The 18,422-nt window shown below is 40.9% G+C and overlaps 1 protein-coding gene across 7 annotated transcripts in view; it reads right to left on the reverse strand.

The window, feature by feature from the left end:
• Window positions 1–18,422, reverse strand: part of LOC120720942 (protein diaphanous homolog 3-like) — a 183,743-nt gene that overhangs the window by 41,897 nt on the left and 123,424 nt on the right. For 6 of the 7 annotated variants that reach the window (XM_040010835.1, XM_040010834.1, XM_040010836.1 and 3 more), the window contains 2 exons: window positions 11,393–11,488; window positions 10,709–10,771 (listed from right to left, as the gene is read on the reverse strand). In XM_040010835.1, coding sequence (XP_039866769.1) covers window positions 10,709–10,771; window positions 11,393–11,488 — 159 coding nt within the window. The remainder of the gene's footprint in view (window positions 1–10,708; window positions 10,772–11,392; window positions 11,489–18,422) is intronic. The other variant, XM_040010839.1, reaches the window with a different exon arrangement.

An 18,422-nucleotide genomic window follows, 5' to 3' on the forward strand; every position in this document is an offset into this window, starting at 1 on the left:
TCAGAGCTCAGACTGAACCCGCTGCCAAGGCTGATGGATGATTTGCAAGCAGTCAGCCTCTTTCTAAAACCTTGTTAGATTGATAAGCCTTGTTCTTTAACCTTCTCACACTCACACTGAGCTCATGCAGGCTGGCCAGTCTAACACTTTCCCCTGTAATACAGGAAAAAGCACAGAAATAAGCAGAGCTGTCATCCAGGGACAACGTCAAGTCTATGTGTGCTAGTAAGTTGAATAATGGTTGTTAAAGTTTCCAATAGTTTAGTCTTAGACTCAGAACTGAAAACGCCAGTCTTATTCTCAAATACTTCATATAAGAACAGCTCACTCTGTGCTTTCCCCCCTTCCTCAAACAAACAAGAAGAATCCCTTTTAGCAAGAACTCAGTGTTCTTACCTCTACATTATGCCACAGCTGACAATGACATTTACTGCATTTGGACTACTTCCACAGTCAACTGGCTAATTTTCAAATACAGTCCAAATTTTTAAACATGAGGTTGTTTCTATGATCTATGAACCTATGACCTCCAAACTTAATATTAGGGCGAAAAAAAAAAAACCCACTTCTTAGAGTGTGTATAAATTCAATAGAAAATAAGAGACAAACTGCCCTTTTGATCTCTTCTAGAAAAGAAATGGGCCTGTGCACAGCATGGCGCAGAAATGTTATTTCACCAGAATGAGATGTGTCAACAAAACATAAGCACTTAAAAATGATCTTTGAGCAATATTACTAGAGCTGACGTTAATTTTTAAAAAACAGAGTATCACGGCCATTGGTTCAGTAATATTAAATTGGTTTTGGTTATGTGCTGAGGATGATTAACGCACTATGACTAATCTACCTGCTCTGGACCAAAACCAAGGTGATAATACATTTCTTTCCCCTTAATAGTACTGAAAAGCATTATACAAAAACTGTACAAGTTAGTAACACTGAGACTGGAAAGAAAGTGTCTGGACAGGATATTGTAAAGAGTTACAACTTCTCTTATTGCATTATATCTTACACAATTATTTATCATTTGTCTATTGCCAGTGGACATAGCTGGAACCGCCACACATAAGGCTTCACATATGTTTATAAATCAGTAATCAGCATTTATTAATGTACAGCTACATTATACACTATCAATCATGAATATATTGTAGTGATTATACATGTGCGAAACATGAATGCTGTTTGTATTTATTCTTTTGAAGAAAATCAAACAAATGTTTCTCTTGAAAGCTCTGCTGTTTGTTGCAATGTTGTACTTCAGTGCGAGCAGACCTCAAATTGAGAATAAGGAGATGCATACAACAGTAGAGCTGATGCAGTCAAATATACCCCAACATCTCTGCCTGTTTTAAGCACTAGCAGAAAATGAGCAATTTTCTGTTATTTTAGTTTGCAATTGTAAAGTTATACAGTATCAAAACAATTGTTATAAATAATTCCGCTTGGCTGGAGACGCTCCTGCACGCTGAATAAAATCTGTGTGTATGTGAACGCGTGCCAGCCTTTGTGGACAAACACAGAACTATCTGTGAAATACATTTAGACGGTCTCTTTCCTCTTTGGTTGACATTGTAATTACCATTCAAACTAGCCAGGCTAATTACCTCCCTGTAAAGAAAAAATAATCAGGTTTGTGCACAAATCAAAACTAGCCACAGATGCCACGGCCTAAAAACCAAAACAATCATCAAGTCTACTGGGCATGATTATTATGTTTTCTATTTAATCAAAACTTGCATTAAGATTTAAAGTCATCAATTATTCTTTCAATGACTTTTCCAAAGATTATTATATAAATCTGTAAAGTATTCATTATATTCTGTCAATCATATTCTCTGTTGAATTTGTTATTGTTTAATTTGAACCCATATTCCCACAGGGCTCTAATGTGATTAATTAAGGATAATTAATATGGCCGATTTATAAAATATGTTTCACTGTCCCGTGCAATTTTTACTTCATTAGTTAAACTGGATGGAAATGATATGTCAAAAACATGAACTTTTCAGGCATTTTAATACTGATGTTTTAACATTAAAGTAACACATTTTAAGACTAACAGTGAAGGAGGTCAGGTAAAAAGTCTCATTTTCTTGATTTTCAAGTCAAGAATGCCAAATGCACTATTGTAAGTCTTTTTCTAACAACTAGAAATATGAAGAAAAGAACTGTAACCAGTATAATCATTCGTTCAATAAAAGTCAACAGTGACAGTTAAGCCAGATTTATATTACAGTCACTGGGTGTCCAAAATAAACGTAAAAAAATATAGTACATAAAAAATATCCAGGCTACACAACACTGAATGAGCAATGTCAGTCTTAAAAATAAATATTTTTGTCCATGCCCTTTGCCAGCCAGCAGCTATTTCCATTCCTTTACTCTTCCGCCCCGTATCTGCTTTATTGTGATGCTAAACAGTGAGTTTTGACATTCAGAAAGGCCCTGCCAAAGGACAGGCCAGTGGATGCAGTAGAGAAGAGAAGGCCTTAATGGGTTCAACTGGAATGGAAAGCATCTGTTAGTCTCCACAGGCTGGAGGAGAGAGAAATGTCAAGTATGGTTATTATAGAGCAGACACCAGCTCTAGGAATTTTCACCTGAATGAAAAACAGTCTCTGACAATGCGCATGCACGAGCTACATCTGCGCACATTAATGGCGCAGGGGTGGTGAAAAAAAACCCACTCACGCCACGGTGCACATATAAAAAGTAATGTGTCATACATTCACACACGAACATACAAAGCACATACATAACACTTAGTTCTACTGTTATCAGTGTTGAACACAACATTTTTCCTGCAGGTAGCCTGTATATTTTCCTACTGCCTGGGATGACAGCATATTTCACTTCACGTCGACTGCTGTGCCGCATGTTCAGTCCACTGTGTTTCCCAGACAGAGGGAAGAGAGGCTGCAGCTTGAAACAAACTATACCCAAGAGAGGTGTCATTCTTGTGCTATCAGACTTTTTCTTCACTGAAAGACAGAGACTGCCCCGTCTGAATTATTTTAACACTTTTAAATCATGTGCATGTTCCTAAATATATTTTACATCTTGCATATATGGCTTCTTTGGACTCAAATGCCAAGTGTGACACTCATACTGTTGAGCCCTGCATACCACAACCATCACCTTTCTTCACTTAGGGGTTGTTTTCCAAGACACTAAGAAGAATATTTCTTTTAAAAGCAAAAGGAGTGCTACTAAAATAAATAATTTTTGAGGAATGAAAAGACTGGTTCAGGCTGGGAGAGAATTAGGTTATTAAGCTCCAAATGTTTCATTATAGTATGGTTTCTACAAAGCTTTAAAACCATACATGCTTAGAGAATATTCTCACTAGGAGAAACTGTCATCATCTGAATGGCAGGGAAAATCACATACTTGTGAAATGTTCTTATGTCCGCAGAGGGTATTTCTTCACAGGAACACTTGAGCTTGTTTGCTAATTTGTACCCCCGAGGATGCTAATCAAAGCGAGTGCCTGAATAATGAAGCTCTTTAGCCCAGAGGCCAGAGATACATACATGGCCCTGTGCCTCAAGGCTGAGTGTCTACAAGAGGATGTGTCTGTGTGTTTGTGCGACTGTGTATGAGTTCAAGTGAATGCATGTGACTGCATGCACTTTAATGTGTGAATGAGCCAGCATATGGACATAAAAGGGCAATATATAAAGTAGATAAGCAAAGCCCAAATTCTGCTCTCTAAGGGAGGGGAGGATCCAGCATCAAACAGATCTTGCTGCCTGAGGGCTGGCCTTCCCGTTCTGTCGGCATGGAAACTCCTGTCGCTGCACTTAGAGCTTCTGGATCAGTGAGGAGACACAGAGCAGGCAGAGTGGCAGCACAAGCGACTTCCACAAAGAGGAGCAGAGAGATGATGCAGTTTGGAATAATGTTTTCATTTTATCAGCAAAGCTTAAAAAGTAAGCACTGGAATCACCTGTAACTTTTTCTGTGCGAGTCTGGTGGACCAAAGAATGATATTGACATGAGTCTTTACAAGAGGGGTACTAGAATTTATCATCTTTAATCACGCCTGCCTAAATTCTTGTCTTTGAGTCAAGAAAGCTTGATAGCAACATTCAAAACACATGCAAACAAATGTTGTTTGTCCTGCCAAGGTTCACAGTGTAACCAGCTACAAATGATAGACTGAAAAACAAAATATGAGAGGCAGCCAAAAACAAACAAAAAAAGGCAAAGACAAGACTGATGCAGAATGTTAATCTGTGTGTGGAAAAAGTATTTATATAGCACTTCTAAGACTACTTTAACAAAGGTATTACTACAGAGACAGAACTGAAGCACCTCTCTTTGTAGAAAGCATAGATATAAAGAGACGATAACGCTCATTTCCCTCCCATAACAACATAAGTTCATATAATCATCTCCCTAGCTCGGTCTCTTCCTGACGGCTATGTGATATGGCTGCTGGCACTGGTGAATGTGGGAGGACCAGGAATGTGTGTGGCTGGGGCGATAAGACTGCTGTAAAATTTAATTAGCACAAAGCCATGGTGAAAATGACTTCATTTCTCACTGCATTATTAACTAGAGCAGTATGTAAGAGCCTATTCTCAATCAATGTAAATAACACGCTCATGAGAGAAAGGAATGTAGAGGAGAAACAAAGAAGATGAAGACGGCAAGAAAGAAGAAAGCAATGAAATACTACAGATTTGAAAGAGATCAAAGCAGTTCTAAGAGTCACATTTTAAAAAATTCAGGTGTGTATTTAAACCTAACCGCTTATGAATCAGCAGACCTTTGTGCATTGACACATAAGATGTGTATCTAGGCAGTCAGAAGACGAGACAGCATGTGAAAAAAGACCAGGAGAAGCTCAAAAGCCAGCTGAATAAGAATCCAACATTAAAAGCTTCACCTGCTGTTTGGGGTCTGAGCTGGTGTGAATGGGCTGAGTGATTAGGGTCCTTGGCTCGACATGCTGAACACCACTTTCTATTTCACGATTCACAGCCTTTATTACAGCCAAGCTTCCTCATAATCCAGCTAAAAGTGGATATCTGAGGAGCCTGATCGGCTTAGGACTTGGCTAAAATGTGGGATGTACAGCACAGAGACATGGAGCAGAGTGCAGAGGTGTTCGTTATCATCTGTTTTCTATTTAGGACTGAACAGTGGAGCTCCGTTTGTGTGTGTGTGGAAGCATGTGTGTCCAGTCTACAGTGACCTCACTGGCCAGACTAATTCACTTCCTCATCTTCTTACATTCCGGAAAGGACTATAAGATAACAGGGACTGCCATTTCTTACTGTAATGATCATAGCGCATGTAACCTCTCTTCCTTTAACTGGCGGGCCAATCAAACACATCTTTGCATGGAAATAATCACATATACAGCAATTAATTTTTTTTTCATAAATCTCAGTTGTTTTCATTTTTGCATTCATATTTCTCTGCAAATGCACCTTCATGCTTTCTGTTTAAGTCTGTTGCACATGACACATTCACTGTATGCCGCCCATATGTAAATTAACGCTCACCAAAATTTGTCAGAATCTTTTTTTTCAATACACCACTAACTAAGGATGTTAGAAATTCATACATGCCATTAATGAATAATTGGTAACTTTTGCAGAAGTTGTCCAATTACAACAGTCATTAGTTTTGACACAAAGTGATGTGTGCCCAAAAAAAACAAAAAACCCTTTCCAATAAAAAACACCTCTGCATATCCAGGAAGCAGCAGCCCATGTGGGAGCCATTAAAAGCCATTTTTATTACCTATGTCCTTGCCTTTAAGGCAGTACAAGAAGTAAACAGCATCATGATTACATCGAGTGTGACATGTCACATAATCTTAATTACTGCCTGTATTACACATGGGGAACATGGTGCATTTGCAAATAAATGCCATACAGTTGCCCTAAGACAGACACTAGGTAGATGCCGCTTCTGGCCTTCAAATTAAGGGAAGATGGATTGTGCATGGACATTGCTGGTTAAATCTTTAGACCACTACGTGTATGTGGCAATTAATCGCCAGCAGATCAAGAAGAAATCCTGTGGCCAGCAGATCAGACTGTATTGACACAGGCTGCTTACATGTGTGAATGAGTGCAAATGTAAGCATGTGGAGGGGCATTGTTGCAAAAGATTCTATTATTCTCATCAAAGTCTGGATAAAAAAATGAAATCGCTTCCTTTTGGGCTCTCTACAACCCTCAATTACTATTCCACAAGTCGCACCGCAAAGGCTAGACCTAATTACAACAGCCACTTTGTTAAGGTGCCCTCTTGCTCCATCTGTTCAATGAATGTGTGCACCGGCTCAGACATGCACATGCACACACACCAAGTGCAGCACTTCAGACAGACAGGCAAAGGCAGGTCAAGGTACATTTTCCCATCTGGATATACCTTTGTCGACAAGAACAGTTAAACATCTAAAGCACCAATCAAGTGTGGCGATAAGAGACACATTGTGACTCCAAGTGGCCAGATGACTGTGGACATGACTACAGAGAGCAGTACACCTGTCCAAGCCTTAGACACGGCTAACAGTGCAACCCCAGAATGGCCTTTAACCTTCTCCGTGCACATGATTAAAATACAGGGTAAAAGCTGACAGTTTTTATGCATGTATGCATGAGTACGTGTGTGTGAAAGTGAACATTGTTCCGGCTGAGAAGCTTCTTGACAATAATCTGTCACTTTAATGAAAAGCGCGTGGGCCGCATGTGATGTGTGGATGATATATGATGACCAAATGTGGATAAATCAGCAACTTTTACAGTTACACTTTTAAAACAATGACGTGTTGCATCAATTGAAATAGATCTAGTAAGGAGAGAGGCTGTGCTGCTCTTTTTTTTTTGTCTCGAGTTCACTGAAATGTTTAATAATCCCTTTTTTTCTGCTTATGCCATGTCTGGAGAAAAGCGGTAAGGCAAAGAAGAAATAAAAGAAAACTTAAAGATGAGACTTAGGAAGTTTTGAGGGACTGGTAGCTTTCACACATTTTTCTTGAAAGAACAAGAATATGAAAAGGATTGAAAAAGCACATATGCAATCTGCAGGATACAGTCATCCTGCAGTGGAATCCACATATCATAGTCTATAAGTGGCCCAATCAAAAAAGACGAGCATCTAACGGCAGATTCCACTTGAGTATCCAGCCCCAGGAAGCTCCAGCAATGCTAGCTTTTCACCCACATGTGAGCACACGAGAACACACAGAGTCGGGTGGAAACAAACTTTCTATTTTATTGTACTTTAACTTCCATTTTAACTGCACACTCACCCCAGTTTCATCGTAATGATTTTCTTCAGAACAACCTCTCAAAGACAGCGTGGGTTGAGTCTCAAATTAAGTCGATTAGTCATCTTCCACTACCACTTGCACCTATACCCAAGCCATTTAAAATCAGCACTGAATAGCCGCCTGCACGAACCAAGTATCTGACATTACACAGAAATAAATTCAGCAAAAAGGGTCATAAAGTTGACTCGTCAAACACATAGGACAGAAGATCTCCAATAACTAGAGGCTTACTTTTAAGCATTAATGCTTTCAACTGCAAGTAAGAAGGAAAAAAACTTGGTAAAAGGGCTAAGTGACTTTGTGAAGTGACCTTTACATCAATTTCAAGCTCTAGTTCAGAGCTATATCACACATGATAATTGTTAGGTCGGGTGTCACTAAAGACATCTAAAGTAATTGCTCTTAAAGACAAAGACATTTACTCCTTCATAGATCCCATTCCACCCCACACTTTCCATAATAGATCATCCAAGACAAGGGCATTACACAATGCACCTCTGGCTTATGCTGTGTTGCACACTCTCTGTGTTTTCCTTTTCTCTGTCTTTCTGTCAAACACGACCATTAAACATGCAGCTGTGTGATTTCCCTAGATATGTACATGCACACGCCAGCTTGGGAGTCAGCAAGGCTGTGATGAGATCTTGCAAAGAAGCCAGAAATGACCAGAGAGCGCCTGGAGAGATGTTTTCAGAAGGACACAGTTAAAAAGCTATGGCTGCTTTATAGATTCAATAAGTATCTTACACCTGTGTGGCTAACCACCATCGATCCATCATTCTGTGGAGCCCAATCCAATTTAGAGTGTTGAGGAGCCCCAGAGCCCCAGAGCCTTATCCTAACCCAGGCCACAGCCATCGTAAAGCCTGCTTACCTTCATCTCCTAAAGTCTGCTGGTGTTTCTGTGTACTTTTATGTCTATGTGTGTACGTGTGCTCGGGGAGACTGCAGACCTAGCTAAACACCTTAGCTGCTGGCTCATGTTAAAGTGTGCTGAGCCAATTTAGGGGTAGACCAGGAGACAAGATGTGAGAGACAGAGGATGCTGAGGAAAATTAAGGGACTCAAACTGGGGCCCAACCTCAAATCAAAGAGTGCATGAAAGCGAAGGGGAAAGGGATAAAAAGAGAGAGACTGCATTCATTTGTGTGCAACAAACAGTGTAGGAGACTGCAAACCATCTTCTAATCCTGTTTTCTATTCCGTGGCAATCAAACTCATCATGACTACAAAGCACTATAACCATTATCAAACTACTCCACAGTCTCATCACACTGTGATAGGCAGCACTCTAAAAATCTGCCATCTGATTTGTTTGGCACCGACAACAGAGTGGTGTACTCGAGACTCCCTTGGTGCAAAAACTTAATGGCACCATGCATGTTCAGATTGACCATTCAAATCTCTCTCCTTTACCACTAATTACAGTATCTTCTGGCGCAGATGTTTCTGTTTTAATTCTCTTTGCTGCTCCAGTGGAGTGAAGCAAGACCCCTGAGATCAATTATTAAAGGGTATTTAAAACAGTGGGAAAAGGAGGTGGTAGCGTGGTGTGAAAGTGAAAGCAGCTGTTTAAGTGCTTGTGCCGCCGACTAAACTTCATCACCTCCCAAATAAACAGAGAGCATCCTGTGGGTTTCACTCACTCCAACGACTAAACTCTGGGCAATTAAGGCCTGGATCTCTGTAGGAGTAAAGGAGAGAAGGGAAATGGGAAAGAAGGGGTGAGGCAGGAGCAGTGGAGACACTCCATACCAATAACAGGCAATTATGTATGGGGAGGGCCATTGCATGGCCATGAGTGTATAGAAGAAGACAGCGGGGATATGGGATGGTAGGGAAATGAGGAGGAGTGTTATTTAGGAGGCAGATGGCAGAGAGGGGGAAATTAAGATGAATGGGCACTGAGAGGGCTGAGCTGGTGCTGGGGCTGGGCAGAGAAAAGTAATTAGCTGTGTTTGCTCTGGGAGGCTGGCAGTGAGTATGATGCCTGCAGTGACAGGCTAAAGCCTTGAGCATTATTAATCAACACGCCATGTCTGAAGCTGCCAGTAGGGGGCAGCTGGGTCAGCAACCTTCCAGCAACTTCTTACCTGCACCACACCCCATGGGGTCTTTTGCACCACATGGACACTGAGCAGCAGCTCCTTTACAGTTCACACTGTTATTATTTACTCTAATCCCCTGCTAATAGTACAAAGCTTTGGCTTGTTCCCTCTTAGAGTTACTGGCTCGCTCACTCACTCGCACTCTCTCTCTCTCACTCACTCACTCACACACACACACACACACACACACACACACACACACACACACACACACTGCACTGAGTCCATTTCTCTCTCTCACATTATTCCTAACTTTCACCCTTACCAAGTGGCTCTATCTCACGCCATTTCTCTCCATTTCTTATGTTACAGCCACATCTGTCTCTTTCCTCCCACCCTATATATATCCCTCCCCCTCATCCCTTTCCAATCTAATTTCAGATAAGCTGTAGCAGAACAACAGAGCCAGGCCCTTTATCATTGCCATCAATGATGTGGGTGGATTGAGCGTGAATAATTTTATTCATGTGTGCCTGCACTTGGCCGACTGGGATTCCAATTACAAATAATAAGAGGTAATAGGGTTACAGAATAAATTTTTAAGTGCTTCGGTGATGATTGCAGAACCTTTGACAAAAGAAAGCTGTTGTTTACAGCTAAACGCACAATATCTGTTCACAAGTATGAGTAATATAGGATAACTGAATTTAGCATAATTAGTAGCCAATCCAATCGCCATTCTAAGGACATCATACAGATAGATGTCTTAACATTAAAACAATAATATGAACGTACTAAATGACGATGATGAATATTAAATACCTGAAGCAATCTAGGCTACAAGTGGCTTATATCCAATGTGTATCATAGCACTTTATCTGTATGCCTCAGCACTCTTCAGAAACACACAGTCCATAGGTCAGACTTGATAAATTCCAAAGAAAAATGTTATTCTCTCCTGGATTTAAAGAATGTGAAAGAACCCGGCTACTACAAAAACACTGCATTCAAAATGCTTCACTTACTACACAATTTAGGAGCCTTATCAAACTGAGCCACCAGAACAGCCCACACACTACTTTCAGAGAATTTCAATCCTAACTTTCTTAACATCCACACATAGCACCGACTCAAATTGCTTTACCAATAGTCTTGCATAATTGCAGAAAGAACACGCAAGGTCACAAAAAGCTAAAGGAACAAATAACAAGGTGACTTAACACACAAAAAGGCAGGACATATATGAATTTACAATATAACACATGCAAGAGCAGTTTAAGGCTGATTTCCAAGAGCAGATGAAAGATAGCGCTGAACGTGCTTTAGGCTTTAACAGTTTTTTTTTATCTTGTGTTTTTACCATAGTTAACAGGCCTGAGGACCTGGCGGAAGGAGCTGGGGCTGATCGTCTGGTGGTGGTTATCTGTAAGGAGGGCAGCGGACAAATAATGCCAACATGTACAGTACTAAGTGGGATTAGAACGATGATGTGACGGCATTGGCCCAGTGATGAACAGCTGTGAAGTGAAGTTCATTAGCAAGAAATAATGTTTTTCGAGGTACAGCTAATAAGTTTAAGGTGCTAGTGTCAATGTTTAGTCACCAATCATTTCCAAACGCGTTCAAATCACATCTTGGATTTACATTTAATTTTTAACATCTTTCGTTTGGAATTAAGAAACCCAGAGGGGGGAAAAAACAAGATCCACACATCAAACAGTTGTAGGAATTGTGTCAGCTGAAGACTCTCTGGCGCTGTGCTGCTGGCAAGAATGTGTACAAACAACAAACCAGTGTATTTTGCAATTTACTGAGAATGAGAGAAAATGAAGCTAAAACATAAGAACCTGAGGATGCATTCAATTTGCTCAACTTTTAAAAACAAAATAAGAAAAAATATAAATGCATGAAGGTGACAGGTTAGAGCTAGAAGTCATTATTTAAACATCTGATTGGAATTCCATCAGTGTTTTGCCAGACAGTGTGTGTACTTGGTTTCTGTGTGTGTGGGTCGTCCTGTATAAATGTGGGATATTAGACTCACCTCTGGGTCTTGGCGCTCTCTTCCTGCGGTCTCTGAATGCAGCTCCTGACTGTAGGGCTTCCAGCAAACTATCCATCACACCTGTCTCATCATTCTCTAAAAAAGCCACACACAAAAAAAAAAAAAAAAAAAAAAAAAGAGGGATTTTAGAAGAAATGTAAGAGGGGAAGAAACTAAATTCTATAACGTGTAATTTTGTTTAGTTTGCCCATACTGACTGTGTCAATTTAGAGTACATACACATTACATTATGCCTACTATAAAGTTATATGTCCAATATATGAAGAATCTAGGTCCAAGTCCTGCATACTGTAAGTCAGCAAGTTCTTATAAACAGCCACCCACATGAATGCAAATCCTGATGATTTAGTAAGGGAAGTAGTATTGACAATAAATCTATCAAAAAATAAATTTTACAGCATTTTTACAGCAGTGAAGTACGGGACACACAGTATTGTGCAAATGTGTTAAACCACCTTTTATCGCTTTATATTTTGATTCGAAGGAGCCAGAATTTCATGTAATTTTTAAAGTGGTCTTAAACAAAAGCCTTTCAGAAGATATTTCAAAATTTCTTTTGGAATTGGCTCACTCACTATCAGTCCAGTCCTTGTAGCGGACCATCTTTAGAGGAATGTTTTTTGTGTGTGTGTGTGTGTGTGTGTGTGTGTGTGTGTGTGTGTGTGTGTGTGTGTGTGTGTGTATTGAACTACTTAACACTGATCTATGAATCATTCAAGCACAAAAAAGGTAGCCAACACAAAGGATGAACCAGTGTTGTGTCTACATGCATTAAACTGCATCTTTAGGCACTTTGTTACTAGCAGCCTGTCACTAAAACACATCATTTGTTTCCATCTTTGTGCCCTTTAGTTGATGCATCTACTGTTCATCAACAGTTTCAGTGAACTGTTGGCTGATAATACGCCATTTTTAAGGGAAACGGGATGAAAACGTTGAGGAATGCCAAATTACACAAGAACTGGTCTGCACAAAGTAAAATATTTGTATCAAATCGTCATCAATATGTACTCAGAAAGTCAGGAGACAGGAAAAACACTGAGTGTCTGTAGCCATGTTATGGAGGCTCTGTCATGGTTTGGGCATGGAGTTCAACCAATAGTGTTAGGAACCTTGTCAAAATTAATTAATCACAAATGGAGAAAAGTACCATCAGCTATGATCCACGATGCATTACCAGCACCTGATTGGCAACAACTCAATTTGTTAACACGACAATGATCCCAAGCACACTGCCAATGTAAGCAGCGTGGGATCATCAGAGAACAGAACAAAAGGCAGCCAACACCCAAAGAAGAGTTTTGAATGTTCTTCAAGAAGCCCGGAGAACTATACCTGAAGGCTACTTAAAGAGATGACAAGAAAGCTGTTTTGCCTTATATACTGCTCCATGCATGTCTGGAGATTCAGTAAATCACTAGCAAAATAAAAGAAATAAGAAGTGGTTCAAGAGTATAAGGGAATGAACAGAATGTTATGAAACTGAAATACATCAAAGTTGTGAACATCGTGTTTCAGAGTATTTAATTATTTTTTTGACTTAAAAGATCGAATCCTTGCTTTGTAGTAGCAGAGAAACTACCAGAATGCTGATAATGTGTTGAAAGGGAAATACTTTGACATTTAAATCATGGTGTTTTTGGTTGGTGGAACTGAAAACCTGGCCCTGACACCTGAGGGAAATGATAGACCTGACCAGTAATATGCGTTGAAAATAGAAAGAAAAACAGCCAACAGCCAGGTATACTATATGGGCACGTAAAAGGACAAAATACACTGTGTTTGCCATGCTAATGTGTGTGGGGGTGTTTTCTTTTAAATGCTGTGGTGTGTGTTGCCTATAAAATTTTAATTGTTTTGTCAAGCTTCCTTGCAAATATGAAAAGCTTTTCTCCCTTAGTTCAGGTCACGTTATTTTCCTCTACGTACAATCAGACATAAAGTATGTGGTTTTCTATATCCAAGTCATTTTTTAATAATTAATTACTGAGTGGCACTGTTTATCCATCAGCTGTTTCTCTGTATAAGTTAAGCACTAACCAAAGGTTAACTTAAATATTAACTTACTGGATGTACTTAACAAACACCATATTGCATCATATTTATAAAATGCAACATAGCAAGTCAGGTTACAAAAAGCTTTTTAATTGCTTTTCTTAATTCTATTGTGACATGCAAACAATAACGCTGGCCTATTCAGTGAAGTTCACTGACCACAGGGTTGCATAACTTTGACAATCATATGACATTTTTTTAAAAATATTTTTACATTTCAAATGAAAATAAGCCGTGTTTAGTCAACTTAACAGAGTGCAATGCCCTAGAAAAGTTGGTACAGCTTTTTTTCATAAGCTACTTCATAGCTTGGCCAAGATGTACCATCAACCAAGGTGTGACTACTGAGTCCCACCACTGATTTAGTGAAAGGTAGGAGGACTTTGCTTTGATTAAGGTTCTGTGTATTTTTCTCACTCCTTCATTTCGCCTCATTCCCCGTGGAAAAATAACACACACCAGAGGAGAAAGAAAATAAAATCAAATTCTATGACTGCAACTGGGACTCTGCAACTCTACTTGGACCTTTATTGGTCTAAAGGTCCTGGCATTCTACAATGATATGAAATATTTAATATTCATATTAAAGCACATATGGGTACAGTAATCCCATTTGTGCATATGTTGGCGACAGCATTACAGTCCAGAACAGTAGCATGTAACCTAATTATTGTAATAATTGATGCACTCAGGTGCATTTAACTTTAAGTTTATTAGCTAGACCAATCAAATACGACCCATCAACTATAACTCTTTTTTGGGTGGGTCTAACACAGGGGTCAGCAACCTTTAACACCCAAAGAGCCATTTGGACCCGGTTTCCACGCAAAAGAAAACACTGGGAGCCGCAAATACTTTTTGACATCTAAAATTAAGATAACACTGTATATATTGTTTTTTTACCTTTATGCTTTGTGTGAACAACTAAGGTGTGTTGCTTGTGAAATTCATGAAGTGCTACAGAGAAAATTACATTTTATTTATGTAATTAACACATTTTGAACTCAAAGAAATATAACAAAAGGAAAGACACCCAGCTGAACTAAAATGATCCATGTAGCAAACAAAAACTGTTGTGAGCCGCCACCTTTATATCGCCTTTGGGCTTTTGAAGCCTTGATCTGACTTTTAAAAAAGAATAATAATTGGGGGAAAAAAGCACTATGCTGCTTAAAAAAAAAAGAAAAGAAAAAAAAAAAAGAAAAATAGATATTTGCAAAATTCTGCCTAAATTTGTATTTTACCTGGTTAATGTGTGTGGCGGGGCGTGGTCTGCAGCGCCGCTGCAGGGGAGGCGGACGCACCTGAGCGGCACCCGCAATCACGCCTCGCCGCCTTAACCTCTGTGCTATCTGTGTTGTTGTGTTGGTATGTGTCGTGCTGTGAGCTGAAAAGCTACAGCCGGCTGTATGCGTACAGCAACCATGTGTGAAAAGTGGCCTATAAAGAGGTGCTGAAAAGTATGTTCATGCAAACATCGTCGGGTCTGCTATGGTATGTTTACAATGGGACCTCTGCTCTTGAACCTCTGCGCACAGCGTCTGTACGAAGTCACTTCATCTTTACGCAGGGATGTAAGCTGTCGTCTGTGAGGTGTGAGCGGTCTTTGTTTTTAACATAGTCCACGGTGGAGAACAGCTGCTGACATAATGTGGATCCGAAGATCCATAATTGGCCTACCTGGGGTTGAAAGTCTCGATAAATGCACGCCGTTTCGGCGGGTACACCGGCTTCCGTGAGTGTGACGCATATTTTGAGCGATGAAAAAAAATAATAGAATATAATTTTATTTTTATATGTCAATATCGCAATAATCTTCCAATTTAGAACTACAAGTTAAAAAAGAACTAACATAAATAAATTACATTTCAGCTAAATACTTCTAATTTATTTTCCCAAACCACGCAGTGCCGCACTATAAAGACTCAAGAGCTGCAGGTTGCCGACCCCTGGTCTAACAGTTGCTATTGAAATGTCAGACACCAGTTTTGAATTCCATATAGAGTTACAAATCTTTTTTCTATTTTTGTATTCATTATTATATTCCAGTCAATCAACAGTATGTCTTATCAACCACCTTCTGCATTGATCACATTGATTAACTCTCCCCACGGTTATTTTGGATTGCAGTATTAAGTAGAAAGAATATCTGCAAGAAACATCTTGGTTATGCTTAAAACTGTAGCCTAGGAAAAAGGAATTGTGAGATACCATTTGAGAGTCAACTAACTTTAGTGAAGAACAAGAACTGATCTGCAAGCTCCAATATACTGACCTTTAGTAAGTTGAGGGTGTCTCAAAGGATATACAAAATAATACTTCTTTTAAAAAAAAAAAAAAAAAAAAAAAATGGCACAAGAAAATCATATAGCAAGCAAGTGTTTCTGCCGACCACACAGTGATTGATCCGCTCTGCTGCTCTGAGACTAGCCAGCTTTATAGACTGTAACAGAATACATAATTAAAATTTAAAACTGACTAGAACTGATAAACCTGCAGCTCCTTCCTTCTTTCTCTCTTAGAGAAAGTCATTTTTCACACAAACTGCTTTATATAAATGTGAAAAAAGATTTAAGAACTGTTAATGATTGCTGAGACTGTATTCAATGTTTAACCACATCTAACATGCCTACAAGGTTTTGTGCTTCTTTTTCCATCTGAAACACTTTCACGAGAGATTACCTGTAACCACCTCGGGGCCTACAAACTGAAATTTTCTTATTATACTTAAAACTAACCTAAAAAAGTGCCAATAGGCTCAGGGTTTTGTATTGAGGACAGAAGATCCCAGTGGTAGTTGGCTATGGTTGTACCAAAGCCCTTCACCAAGCTGTGACTACAAACACACGCACAGAGTAGATGTATAATGGCCCACTTCCTTGTCTTTCTGCTCCAATGTGTGCGTTTGTTGTGCTTTTCATTTACAGCGGTTGCACTCCTCTGGCTGATATGTGCCTAGTTCTTCATCATTACGCAGAGCGTAGAGGCAGCTACAGTTTCTGAGCAAAACCAACGCCCCTCGACGTCCAAATTTGTCTCCAGTGCTGTAGCAATTCATCACAGACAGCAAGCTTTGCGCTCGCTACAACACACACAGACGCACGAGAGAGAAAAAATACACACAAGACAGAAAACAAGCAAAAAGGAGAAGATCAATCTATCGCAACCTGCAGTGTTCGCCTTCATGTGTAGTACTCCGTTTGACTCCAACCCACAAGAACATGAAACGCTTTGTGTGCCTCGGGAGGCGAGGAAAAACGAAACCCACTCAGATCTCCCGCCTCAGGAATATATGGGAGCAAAAACAGTCCAATTTTACACATCAATCAGATGCAACTCAAAAAGGCCGAGACAGAAAACTGCTTTATACAATGTAGACAAGAGGTTCTTTCAGACATCCCAACACTGAAAATCATAACATATATTTATATACTTACACCCACGTGCTCACAAACTTGGAGAGAGAGCAATCACAGACATGTCACATGATTTGTAATGGAGGGGAAACACATGGCAGCAGAATATTAGTCAAGCTCCCAGCTGTGAAATGGGTTTGAAAGAGTCATTCAGATCTTAAAGGTGGTGTTGAGGAGGAAGTGGCAGGAGAACTAAGATTGCTGAAAGGGATAGGACAATGACTGAGTCGCATACCGGCTCTGATGTGCACAATTTGCCTCCCTCTTTCTATTCTGGGGATCAGGGCTTTCAGGACAGGTGTGCAAAGTACACAGAAACCTCTATCAATGCAGACACTTCTGAGAACTAGTCTAGGCTTTCTTTATATCTGTTTATCCATCCATCCATCCATCTTCATCCGCTTATCCGAGGTCGGGTCGCGGGGGTAGCAGCCTAAGCAAAGAGGTCCAGACCTCCCTCTCCCCAGCCACCTCCTCCAGCTTGTCCGGGGGAATACCAAGGCGTTCCCAGGCCAGCCGAGAGATATAATCTCTCCAGCGTGTCCTGGGTCTGCCCCGGGGCCTCCTCCCGGTGGGACATGCCTGGAACACCTCGCCCAGGAGGCGCCCAGGGGGCATCCTTGCCAGATGCCCGAACCACCTCAGCTGGCTCCTTTCGATGTGGAGCAGCAGCTGCTCTACTCTGAGCCCCTCCCGGATGGCCGAACTTCTCACCCTATCTCTAAGGGAGAGGCCAGCCACCCTTCGGAGGAAGCTCATTTCCGCCGCTTGTATCCGCGATCTCGTTCTTTCGGTCACTACCCACAGCTCGTGGCCATAGGTGAGGGTAGGGACGTAGATCGACCGGTAAATTGAGAGCTTCGCTTTTACACTCAGCTCCCTCTTCACCACGACTGACCGGTGCAGCGTCCGCATTACTGCAGCCGCAGCCCCAATCCGTCTGTCGATCTCCGGCTCCCTTCTCCCATCACTCGCGAACAAGACCCCGAGATACTTGAACTCCTCCACTTGGGGCAGGAACTCATCCCCGACCCGGAGTGGGCACTCCACCCTTTTCCGGCTGAGAACCATGGCCTCAGATTTGGAGGTGCTGATCCTCATTCCCGCTGCGTCACACTCGGCTGCGAACCGCTCCAGTGCGAGCTGGAGGCCCTCACCCGATGAAGCCAACAGAACCACATCATCCGCAAAAATCAGAGATGAGATTCTGAGGCCACCAAAGCGAAAGCCCTCCGCCACTTGGCTGCGCCTAGAAATCCTGTCCATAAAAATTATGAACAGAACCGGAGACAAAGGGCAGCCCTGGCGGAGCCCATCACCCACCGGGAACGAGTCCGACTTATTGCCGGCAATGCGAACCAAGCTCTTGCAACGGTTGTATAGGGATTGAATGGCCCGTAGCAATGGGCCAGACACCCCATACTCCCGCAACACCTCCCACAGGACACCCCGAGGGACACGGTCGAATGCCTTCTCCAGGTCCACAAAACACATGTAGACTGGTTGGGCAAACTCCCATGCACCCTCAAGTATCCTGG

This window comes from Simochromis diagramma, unplaced genomic scaffold (genome assembly GCF_900408965.1).
Source record: "Simochromis diagramma unplaced genomic scaffold, fSimDia1.1 OVJJ01000603.1, whole genome shotgun sequence".
Taxonomy (NCBI): domain Eukaryota; kingdom Metazoa; phylum Chordata; class Actinopteri; order Cichliformes; family Cichlidae; genus Simochromis; species Simochromis diagramma.